This window comes from Acomys minous (assembly GCF_964271855.1).
Source record: "Acomys minous genome assembly, chromosome: 1".
In the NCBI taxonomy this organism is placed as follows: Eukaryota; Metazoa; Chordata; class Mammalia; order Rodentia; family Muridae; genus Acomys; species Acomys minous.
In genome coordinates this window covers 93,582,848-93,595,495 of record NC_140483.1, presented here as the reverse complement: position 1 = coordinate 93,595,495, position 12,648 = coordinate 93,582,848, and the positions used below count along the sequence as shown (strand labels likewise).

The following is a 12,648-nucleotide window of genomic DNA, read 5'->3' as shown; positions in this document are numbered from 1 at the left end:
TCCTTTTGTGCATTGATACTTGCAAAGTAAAATTGACTAAAGCAATGGTTTAAAAATGATTGGCAAATGAATGAGTATTTAAACTTCCAGAAATCACCATTAAGCAAGAACAAATCCTGCGCTCTGTACTTAATGTTAGGTGTCTTTTACTGTCATGACAATAATGCTTTGTATTGTTGAAAGAAAACAAAGTATTATTGCAGTAATCTTATATCTATCAAATTGCTTGGAAATAAGTGCAGCATTAAAAATAAATGGTACAAAGTATACTGATAGTCTTTTAAAAGATGAGCTATTTGGGGGAAAGTATTAAAGAAAAACTGCTGCCTTTGGTGTAAACACATTCCCAGTAGATGGGTATAGTCATTCCCTGTGGGTTTGTAGAACCGGACATACTATGATCTTGGTTGATATTAAGGTTCTTTAAATTTTTGTATGTTCCTGTTGTTGTGGAAAATGGAATTGTTATCTGTACAATTCTGAGTAAGTATCATTGATCCGATTTAACTGATGTTTGATAGAAGAGTCTGTGTAAGCTTATATTCAGTTTACTCACTTGAAGTATTACAGATGAAGGAAAGTGGGCAACCCTTGCTATAATGAGAGCTACCATTGCATCACTAGGGTCTGAAAGCCCAGTGCATTATCAGCAACTAGTACTGAAGTTATATATCAATAAATATATATAGAGACTAGTATAGAACTGGTGATATTGCTCAGTGGGTAAATCCATGAGGATTTGAGTTTAGATACCCAGAATCCACATGAATGATGAACAAGTGTGCAGTAATCTTAACATTTCCAAGTGGTGTGTGGTAGTATTCCCTTGGAGACATGAACAATTATCTCCTCATCCCTAACAGGTAGTCGATTTCAGACCAAAGTAAGGGTGCACCCAACCGCAGTTTGGTGACTCAATGAATTTCACTGGGCTTCCTATGAGAATATGGGTGAGAGGTTACTTACCGGAGCAGAAATGACACAAGGGAAGATGCATCACTAGAAGCCCATCCCAGCATGGGGAACAGTTCATGGAAGCTGGAAAGCCTGAGTTCGCCACGCATCCTGCAGGCAGCCCAGCAGACTGTAGAGTGTCTTTTTAAAGAGCTCAGTGGATTTGAGCCTCTTCAAGTGAACATCCCTGGATACTGTCTCTTCTAGACAGCTCAGCTGGTCTGTCTCTCAGCAGTCCTTACTGCATGTACCAGTTTGGAGAGGGAAAGGCCTAGTGATTCTGATCAGTTTCAGGGTTTTTTTTTGAAGCTTTTGGGTTGTTTACATTCTGAACTTAATGAGTTTCCTTGCAGGGCTGACTGTTTTAATGTTTTACATCCCACTGCATGAGCTTCCCTTCAACAAAGAAAGTTTTATTAAGGGAGAAATTGTTATACAACAGGGAGGCAGAGAGAGTTGCTCTGTAGCCCAAGCTGGCTGGTTAGACAGATTGGATTGCTGACTACTGGGCTTGAGTGAGAGAGAGCCTACTTCTGTGTATGTCGTAGAGAGTAATAAAGACAACTGATGTCAATTTTTGGCCTCTATACACACATATGAACCTGCGCGTGAGCACACACACCCATACACCACACAATTTCATGTCCCAGATATCACACATAAAAGAAAAACTTGAGTTTCTACTCACCATAAGTAATGATCCATTTTGCAGATGGCATTTAAATTTTTTCTAACTTTTTATTTATATATGCAGTGGGAAAAGTCAAGTGTTCTTATAAGGATGTTGTCAAGATAAAACAATGCTGTTTATAAAAGACACATTTAGCTAAATGAATTACCTACAGTGTCTAAATATATAATCATCATCAATGGACATTATGAATATATCAGCGGCAGCACAGAAAGTTCCCTTCTGTACTGTTCGTTTGCCATCTGTTTTTTTTTTTCTATTTATTACTGTGCTTATGGTGTTGTGCTATACCTTGTGATGTGAAGTTACCAAGAGTAATCTCACATACAAGAAGAAGGCTGTCAGATGGAGAGCATGCCTAGTAAAGTACCACGGAATGTGGCAATGTAAGCCCTTATCTTAGTGTACAACTTATTCAGTGTGGGAACTGTATTTCCAAGAGACGGTGATCACAAAGACGGCTTTACAGCAGCCATGAACTGTGGAAGGAACTCCAGGACAACACCAGAGATGAGGGATTGCAAAAATTCTGACAAAAAAAATCAATGTTTTCATCAACAGTGGAAATCTGAAGCACCAGCTCCCATCACACTTTCAGCATAAGGACCTTCCGACAGGCTACTGAAACAAGGAGTGGAAGCTGCCTTTACTCTCCTCAGTGGACCCTGTTTGCCTGGTTGTCTGTTTACTCATCTATAGGCTCGTCCACTACATTTCTATTAAATACCAAGCATGTTGTTGGATTTAAGAGATATCATGAGGGGGTTTTACCCCTCTCCAAACTTATAGGTTGGAGGAGGAGAAAGACACTGATCTCGTCATTTAAGTGTGATAAGTGAAATGAAAGGGAAAGTGGATGATGATGTGGATGCATGCAGAAGGATGTACGCAGGCCTACAAAGAAAGAAGAGAAATGCATGGAAAATGTATTGTCAAATAAAATGTTTATAGAAGTTGGGTTGAATGGAATCAAATAGAGATAAGCTGGGAATTAGGATAATGTTCTAAGAATAGGCGAAAGCAGAAATGTATAATCCAACAAGCAAAACTCACAATATAATTAAAAATGCTGTCAGAAAAACAACATGATTACAGGTTTTGTTGAAAAGATTTGAATTATATGACCACTGATGGAGAACCAAAAAGGATTTTAAAAGTGTTTATGTAAATGAAACACACAATTCTAAAGGTTCTGTTAGTTAAGAGGTGGTGCACAGACTATAGATGGATAGAAATAAGAGAAACAGCAGCCTAGTCAGAAGCTGTTGACATCAGGAAAACAAAGCTGCTAGATAACGGTGGAGTCCTCTAGCGTACAACCCACAGATGTAGGAGTGTGATCACCCGGGAATAATGTGTTACTTAATTAACTGTTTTATTTTCAATCGTGCTTGCTGTGCATAAAAATAGTACAGAAAGGATTCTTGGTATAGAGATACTAGTAGAAACAAAGAGGTTTTAGAGAAAGGAGAGATATCAGAATGGTGGAATGAGAGAGAGATTGAGCGAATCAGAAAAAGATTGAATGTGAAGTTTTCCTGTGGCAGCCTCCATGTCAAAGGTGATGAAGTCAAATATTTGGTGAAAGCAAATACACCCAAACCCCCATCAACAGAGGAAAATTCCTGTTATGGTTATGTTATACTGTCACTTACAATAGCATTACTAACATTTTTTTAATAGTACCAAGGTTGTTATAAGCAGTGTTGTGTCCAGCTGTTTTCCCCAATCTAAACTTTGTGTACACTTTCCATGAGCAAATTGCGATATCAAGGTGTTGACGGAGGAGATTGGGTTACTGAGGCTTTAACTCAGTGAGTGAAGCATGAATTGGTCTGACTTACTTCTGAGCTTATGCTTTTAAGGTTCAGCGAAGACTTGCCAAAACATCCAATAATTTCACACACACACACAAAGGAGAGAGAGAGAGAGAGAGAGAGAGAGAGAGAGAGAGAGAGAGAGAGAGAGAGAGAGAGAGAGCAAGCGAGCTATAAAACAAGAAGAAAATGCATGTGATGTTTTGCCTGGAGCAGACACATTAGAGGGTGCGTGATGGTGGGGAGGAGTATAAAAATAACCCAGATGCGGCTTTTGGCATTTACTAGCCATACAATACTTTGCTGGTCTTTGCTGTACTTCACTGGACCTCGCTGGTCTTTGCTTCACAGAGAGAAATGGTCCAGAGAACTTCTTGTGGTCCTCTTCCGGCTGCTTCCACAGACTCATGCTGGTTCAGCAGAGCCTTACAGCTTCTGCTGGATGGTGTCATCTCTATGGACTCATGTGCTGTTTGGTGTTGGCTCTTGGACTGGACTGTTGACAATACAGAGTGGAATTGGCCCACACCACGCAGGAGGGAAATATAACAGGAATTGTCTATCTTCAAAGTTGGCTGTTTCTTGAAACTTCAGTGCTGAGTCCACTCAAAAGTTCTAATTTATTAGATATAAAAAGTGATCTCGAGTATATAAAGATTTTACGAATATCTAGGTAAATTAATATGTTGAAAATTTTGAGAGCCAGTGTGCAGCAATGTAGGTGCTTATAAATGGGAAATGGCAGCACAGGAACAAGACCCCCTAGTCTTCTTCCTATCCTCTTTCCTTTTCATTTCCTCCTTTCTGAAAAATTTTAATTGCAGTTGGATTTTTACAGGCCCTCCAGATATATAAATAAGGACATGGAGACTCTTGTATATGTCTTTTTACTTTTTTAATTACAGTAATATTTTTATTTTTTCTAAAGATTATTTTATTTTGTGGCATATACAGTTATATTATTGCACGTAAATAAAAAACTAAGTACAGCAAGAAGAGCCATGAAACAATCAGAAATCATATCAATGTTACATTCATGGTGTTTTGGCTCTTTGTATTTGGCAACCTTGAAGAAAACATCATTCTTATCTCGGCGAGTCTAAAATTCTGAATGTAAATCAATATCTATCATATCTCATCTGTGTCAACTTAAAACATCTATCTAGACCTAAAAATATCTTAACCCCTAACCAACTAAGCTTAATTGTAAGACTAAACTATCTGGTCTTCAACCCCATCAGACACTTGAGAATGAATAAAAAATTACCTGAGTGAACTGGAAGTGCAGGTTAGCAGCTTCCAAAATGAAAAAAAAATGACAGTCTCTTGTATATTTTAAAGGCTTAGGCTTTTTACTTGGGCTGCCTCCCAGCAAATCTAACCTGGCCTATTCACATCCCAGCACGGTCTGGTCAACCCCATGCTCACGTTCATATCCATCCACCTCCACAACTGCTTGCTGAGTTACCTCTTCTTCTATCTCTCTCATTTCTCTCTACCAGGAAGTTCCATCTTCCGTTTCCTGTCCAGGTACTGCCCATCAAATTTTTGTTAATGCCAAATCAAAGAATGCCGTAGGTAGGTAAGGAAGGACAGAGACACAACTTCACACAGTGTACACCAACATTTAGTGTGGGTGCTCTCCACCCTGGGCCCCTGCAGCTATTATGTGCTACCCAACATGAGAAGTAGTAAGCTTACAGGAAAAACGAAAGATTTCCTAGTCATAAACTCTGGTCCCATTCTTTCCCTCTGGTCATGTCTGCTCACATATGCAGCCAGGCACAACAATGTTCTCTCAGGAGTTGATGTGCAGTCCTGTGTATGGTTCATACCATGTTCTTTCTATAGTGCTTGACTATGTTATGTAACACTGTGTTTTCAAATATCATCTTTTCTTCCATTTTCAGTGACTATATGACCTCTTGGTCTCAATTCAATACTCAATTAATCAATGCCTAGAATTTCTTGTACCTCATTCTCATATGTTTCATAGGTGTGGTGTGTTCCTGTTTTTTTTTTTTTTCAGTGATATAGAAATCAGTAACTAGGAGCTTGTCATTGGAGTCCTTAATACAGTGATTATCAAATGAAATGATATGTCAATGAATATGTGAGTCTTTCCTTGTAATGTATTGTTCCATAACAACACTAAAACTTAGCTGCTTAAAGCAGTAATTTTTTTCTTTTGTTTCAAGACAGAATTTTTCTGTGCAGCCTTGGGTGTCCTGGACTCACTTTGTAGACCAGGTTGGCCTCGAACTCACAGTGACCCACCTGCCTCTGCCTCGCAGCGTGCTGGAATTAAAGGCATGTGCCACTACGCCCAGCTAAGCAGTAATTTTTTATGATGTCTTTCGGTTCTTAAGATAAACTTTCCTAGCCCGTGTGTTTGTTCTGGAAGGTCCGGTTGGTTGTGATATTCAAGATAGCTTCTGAGGTTTGGAGCTACAGGGGAGAAGGAGTGAAGGCAGCCTTGGTTGGTCTGGTGGAGCTGGCCAGGCCTCTCCCACGTGTCCTGGGGTTCATTTGCTTCCCATATAACCCCTTCAAGGGCTTCTTTCAGATGTTCTCCACACCCACAATTCTACACTGAGATCTTTGGTTTTCTGTGGTTTTTCTAGGATAGAGAATTTAGACACCTTGGTACAATAGCAGGGATGCATGCCTCTAGCTTTCCTTAATGGTATTCCTTATATATTCTGTTCTATTAATAGGATGAGAAGTGGGGATTTTATATCTTTTCTCCTTTTCTTTCTCTTCTTAAAGATCCGTCTTCCTCATATAGCCTGCTCTTCCTGCCACGCTCCCATTTTCATTTGGATATAATTTCTGGAAAGTTTCAAGATTACTGCAAAGGATCTCAATATATCTTTCACGGGGATTGTTAGAAGTTGGTATTTTTTGTAACTATCTTTCTTATATAATTTGCTCTACATTATCTTTAGGAATTTATGTCTCTATATGCCACACAAAAGTATTATTAGTGAATAGTTACTAACACACTTCATTATAAAGCCACAGCATGGCTATTAAAACGAGGGAATTCACAGTGATACATATTTTGAATTTGTTAGTTGCCTATGGCATCCTTCACAATTGAAATCAAGCCACCCTTCATGCCGCATTCTGGAGCTGGACCCTGCTGTAGCCTTACGACTTCTGAAACTCCATTGCGTTCCCATGCAACTCTTTGATGACACTGATGAATTTGGAGGGTTCCCCTTTCATATTTTGTAGAATGACCACCAATTTAGGTTTAACTGACTTCATGTTTTTAGTCAGTCTGGACAGGAATCCATTCAAGTGTTATGTTTCTGTTCTTTCCATTCTTGATGACTTTAGCTCTCGTTGATTAGTGTTTTCATGAACATATAATCAATATTTTGAGACTACATAACTATGCTTTTATTTTATGTTCATTCTTTAACATTCCTGATGTTCTCTCCCTGGAAGAATTTTTAATGTGACATTTGCTAAATGTCAGTTCTTCATCACTCCAAATGTGCCAGTTTGCATGTTAGGATATGAGCCAGACACAGAGTACCAAGCCTAAGCATGTTAGGATGACTGTGTCAGACAGGAAAGGTGGTAGACAGACCAAAGAGGCCTTTTTTTGAGCTCATAGTGAGCAACTTGGTTTCATGGTTGTTTTGTAAATAGAATTGACACATTCTTAAATTAAACTTTTGATACACACTTTATGTTTTACTTAGTTATGATTATATATCTATATCAACACATCCCCATGCACATGCACACACAGACACACACACACACAGACAGACACACACACACACACACATACACACACACACACACACACACACACACACACACACACACACGCATTATAGTCAACCAGAGCCTCAGGGCAAAGTCAAAGAAAGAAACCTCTGACATATCTGCCAAGTCATACAATGATGCATATAGCTTTATACATTGCATTAGACTGAAAAAAATTTATGCTATCCTGCATCAGACCACATAGGTAATAGAGAAATCATTAAATATCACAAACTCATAACTGCTATTCCAATATTATATTTCAGTTGTCACTGAAAAATTATTTTCAGATGAAAAAATTAAAACCCATATTTATTAAAAAGTCTTTTGCTAAAACAAAAGCTTATTTTCTGAAAAGAAATTTTTCTTTTATATTACATTTATATTCTGAAATTATGCTTTAGATTTTGAAATGCAAGTTTATTCTACATGGAAGGAATGAAATTACAGTACCCATCCTTTGCCACAGAATACCGGATGTGAGTTCAACACTCTTACTTTTGAACCTTGGGGAAGAAACAACTGCACCCCAAACACTGAATCGGCCGTCCCAAACTGAAGGTGCGTTTTGAAACTGCCACATTCACTCTGAAGCCGTCTGCTTCAGCATCACAGACAAAGAGCACGAGTGTGAGTAGCTAGGTATCAAGGTGACGCACAGGCCAAACTGCTGCCATGACTGCTCAGCCGTCTGTATAGCTAGACTTCTGACACTGAACTTCACTTTCTCACAGGTCTTCATCCTCATCTGGGAGAGCGGTGGTCTGCGCCACCTCCAAGTCACGCTCGTATTGCACTGCCAACGCCGGGTCCATGACCACCTCAGGTGGGGCTAAAGCCGGCATGGCAACGAACTCCAAATTAGGGTCTCCAGTGAGTTTTCTGGAGAGCCAGAGGAAGGGCTTCTCGAAGTTGTAGTTGCTTTTGGCTGAAATGTCGTAGTACTGAAGGTTCTTCTTGCGGTGGAAGACAATCGACTTCGCCTTCACTTTCCTGTCCTTAACATCCACTTTATTACCACACAGCACGATGGGGATGCTTTCACACACCCGTACCAGATCTCTATGCCAGTTGGGCACATTCTTGTAAGTAACTCTTGATGTCACATCGAACATTATAATGGCACCTCGGGCTTGGATGTAATAGCCATCTCGTAGACCCCCAAACTTTTCCTGGCCAGCAGTGTCCCAGACATTGAATTTGATGGGCCCTCTGCTGGTGTGGAACACCAGGGGGTGTACCTCCACACCTAGGGTGGCCACATACTTCTTTTCAAATTCACCAGTCATGTGTCGCTTTACAAATGTCGTCTTTCCGGTACCACCATCGCCCACGAGGACAAGTTTGAATTGGAGCGGGGGCTCTCCCTGTGCAGCCATGGCCTCAATCCTTTCCGAACTGTCTCCACACCTGTCCCACTGAGGAAAGATTGGGAAGCACAATTCATAAGCTGAAATATTTTGCACTTCATTAGAAAAATGTCAATGACACATTTACTTAAAATGAGGAAGCACTTCTAGATTTAAATAGGCAGTTGCCCTCTGACTTCTAAATGTCTTGACTTACAAATGTTGACAGTTTTAATAACATAGATGGCTGCTCTCCCTTAGCTTCCTTTCGCCTGTGAACCCCTGCCAGGCTTCCCTACCTTGCTTGTTGATTCTACAGTTGCATCATCCAAAATCTGTTCGCTGGGCTTCAGGGGAGTCTGCTTGAGAAGAGAAGAGGGCAGAAAGGATGGGTTTCACTCTCTTCTCTCCTTATGTCTTAGACCTCTGCTTCTGCCCTGAATCACAGTGAGTCCAAGAAAGGGGTGGGGAGGGAGGAGGAGGAAGGGAAGAGGGGGAAATGGGGGAGGAGAGAGGAGAGGGGAGAGAGCTGAAACAGAATCTTAAGAGGCTGTTATGTTCTTCCTTGATGACATCATAATCCACAGAGGAGATAGTGCAGCCTTGCCTTGCTTCTGGTCACAGCTGGAAAGCATTTTTTGAAGATTAATCTTTGTATTTTGTGTAACCTTTTAGTAATATGAAGGATGAGAGGTCGGTGACCTCTTCTTCCTTATAGATGTAAGCTTGTTTGGAGTGAGAATCCCCAATGACATAGCTGAGCTTTCTCCCAGGACTTTTTGGTGAGTTTCTTGGCCAGATATATCTATATTCTGACTGCCTAGACATATCTGGGCTTTCTTGTTTACTCCTCCAAAGCCATACTTTCGCATATGATCTACACTGTGTATCTTATGCGTCCACAAAATACCATCCCTGCAGAGCTGTGCTCCCTGACTACCCTACTGGGGCAGCAGAGCTGCAGCAATCTTCAAGGTTCAGCTCAGTCATTGTCACTGTCATTCACTTCAGCCTTTGCTAGGGTCCCGGTTGCTTCTTTTTGCACACATCTTCATAACTAGCTCTTTCGTTAAACTTTCTTCAGAAACGCACCAGCAGCAAACAGACTTGGAGGGTGTGGCCCTGTCTCTTTTCTGCCCCTGTGAGGCCCATGCTATAAGTCTGCTGAGAACGATGGTACAGGTTCCTAGTCGCCCCCCTGGAAGCTTGTAGTTGCATGTTTTCTGTCTCTTGTGAAGCAGATAATATCTATTTTATCAAATCATGCAAATTCATTTTCATAATATTATGCAAAGAGGAAGTTAAGGGATAGAATTCAGGTGATACTTAATTCTTGTTTTAAAAAGTTGCTTCTTGCCAGACTTTAAACTTGGTAAACTTCCACATGCCGTGTGGTGGTGGTGCTTGCCTTTAATCCCAGCACTCGTGAGGCAGAGTCAGGTGGATCGCTGTGAGTTCGAGGCCAGCCTGGTCTACAACGCGAGTCCAGAACAGCCAAGGCTACACAGCGAAACCCTGTCTCGAAAAACCAAAAACCAAGCCAACCAACCAACCAAACAAACAAAACCCAAAAACAACAACAACAACAACAACAAAACCAAAACAAAACTTGGAATACTTCCACAAGCAGAAGCTTGTTTTCACTTAAATGCAAATTTTATGAAACAATTCCAGAATATGGCATTGGCAGAGGGAACAGGAAGGTGCATGGGGCTCTTTAGAGATGATCTTCCTTGGATAAGTGTTTATGGGCTGGGAAGGTGATCACAGGCGAGGGCTAGTCTTATTTGTTTTAGTGGTGCTGCTTCATTTAAGCAAAATGTCTTTTTATATCTTAGGCAATTAGGTAGTGAATTAGAAGAATAGCTGGAAGGGAAAAAAACAGATTAGCGAGTCATTCCAGTGACATTGGGAAGGATGGATATTGAGCTTATTCTAAGATCCATTAGTCATAAAGTCTACTACTATAACACGCAGAATCTCAGTCATGTAAATTCATTTATTATACTTAAATAAATCAAGAAAGGCTCGCTCTCAAAGCTGCCAGATGTTCTGAATTTCTCAGCGGCAATATAAATCTTTAGCTACAGGAAACCTGAAAAACACAGACTTGTTTGAAAAAGTCACCGACAGTTCAACAGTGAAGTGCTTAGAATAATGCATCAGTGAACAAAAGGACTGCTGACTCTGTTTAGAAACATGTCCCAACTCCCCAAGCAATACTATGTGTCGTTATAATGTCGGCACATTGTGAGCTGTGTGTATAAAGACTTGGTAGATGTTAACTGACACCTTGAGAAGATGTTCACTTCCTGAATGAAATTGCAAAAACTTTTCCTGCATACATTTATACTCAAAGTTTGCAGAAATATCTGAAGCAGCACTTTCCTTTTGGCAGGGGGGTGGTGAGGGAAGGAAGCCTGGGTTTAGAGACAGAGTCTGATTCTGAAGACTAGGATGGCCTGAAACAGTAGTTCAGGCTGGCCTTGACTTTGTGGTAATCCTTGGCACTGGCCTCCTGAATTCTTGGGATCACAGATGTGAGCCACCAAGCATAATATGTGTGAGTGAATGTCACATGTATGCAGGTGTTGAGGGAAGACAGAATCACATATCTGTTACCCTGGAATTGGCCTTATAGGCGATTACTAACCACTGAGTGGGATGCTAGAAACTGGACTGCAGTCCCTTACAAGGGCAATGAGTACTTTTGTTGGATGAGCAATTTCTATAGCTCGAAAAACTGATCTTTTTAATCTTAAAGTTAAAAGTTGAGACATTCATGCAATGATTTTTAAATTTTTATTTACCCCATACTCCTCTGTCTAGCTCTCCCCAGATCCACATCCTTTCTCTACTCTGTGCTTCCTACCTTCTTTCTCCCCTATCTCTTCTCAGACACCCTTGAGGCCAACTTGTGCTGTCCAGATACTCACGAGTATGGGGCCATCCTCTACAGGATGCTCAATAGATCAGATAACATTACACCCTTCAAGAAAGCTGATCCCTACTCACAGAAGCCATCAGCTGTCAGTATCTGCTTTGTTGGGGTGGGTGGGTGGGGTAGAGACCGTGAGCCCTTTCAGTTTCCATAATGGAATGTTGACTGGCTTAGTTTTATGCAGGCAACCACAGCTGCTGAGCATTCATAAGAGAGTGCCTGTCAAGTCCAGAAGAAGTTTGCTACAGGTTTGTCTTCCAAAACCTCTGCTCTTATAATCTCTGACTCCTTTTGTCATAATGGTCCCTGAACCTTATTGAAGGGGATGATATAGATAGATGTTCAGTTTTTTTTTTCACTAAAAAACCACACTGACAGTTTTTCTTCAAAATGCTAGTTTCTTAATAAAAGGGAAAACGAGACGGGGTATAGCTCAGTGACATAGTGTGTGGGTGTCATGTGTAAAACCTTGAGTTAATCCCCGGAGCTGCAAGAAATGAGGATGGCAATAGTAATTGCTTTATAAAAGAAGAAAGTGTGAGCAAATCACAGAAGCTCCACAGAGATTGCCCTGGTTTTCTTTCTATTGCTGTGATAAACACTATGACCAACAACAACTTCTGGAGGAAAGGGTCTATTTCATTTTATACTGTATAGTCCATCACCAAAGAAAGTCAGAGTCAGGGCAAGGCACTCAAAGAAGGAATTTGGCTTGCTTCCCATGGCTTGTTCAGCCTGATTTCTTAGAGAATCCAGGACTGCTTATTCAAGAATTGCACCGCCCTCTGTGGGCTCTACTTTTTTCCATATCAATTGTTCATTAAGAAAATGCCCCATGGAAATCCCACATCAACACAGCTTTCAGATGGTAGAGAGGTCGAATTGGTCCCTACATAGAGACTTCACCCTTCCATCCTAGTCTCTTCAGCATAGGAAGATATACTCTGCAGGTTATGGAAAGAGAAACCTGGACACCAAGTCAGCAATAAATGCCCCAGCTCACAGTCTATCTTCCTTGCAAGATGGGCTGGGGCAATGGTGGTGCAGAACGTATAGGAGTGGCCAATCAATGTCTGATTTAATTTGAGATCCACACTGTAGTTGGAGCCC

At 40.8% G+C, this 12,648-nt stretch overlaps 1 protein-coding gene across 1 annotated transcript; it reads right to left on the bottom strand.

Annotated features, from left to right (window-relative positions):
* Window positions 1-7,544: 7,544 nt before the first annotated feature.
* Window positions 7,545-9,129, bottom strand: LOC311606363 (GTP-binding nuclear protein Ran-like). Its single transcript, XM_084797674.1, has 2 exons — window positions 8,897-9,129; window positions 7,545-8,666 (listed from the first exon to the last, which is right to left on the bottom strand). Exon 2 carries the CDS (start codon window positions 8,625-8,627, stop codon window positions 7,977-7,979), a length of 651 nt encoding a protein of 216 aa, XP_084653800.1. The 5' UTR covers window positions 8,628-8,666; window positions 8,897-9,129; the 3' UTR covers window positions 7,545-7,976.
* Window positions 9,130-12,648: the final 3,519 nt, after the last annotated feature.

Excerpts from the sequence above, each read along its gene's own strand:
- LOC311606363 (XM_084797674.1), bottom strand. The coding sequence starts at position 8,627 with ATGGCTGCACAGGGAGAGCCCCCGCTCCAATTCAAACTTGTCCTCGTG.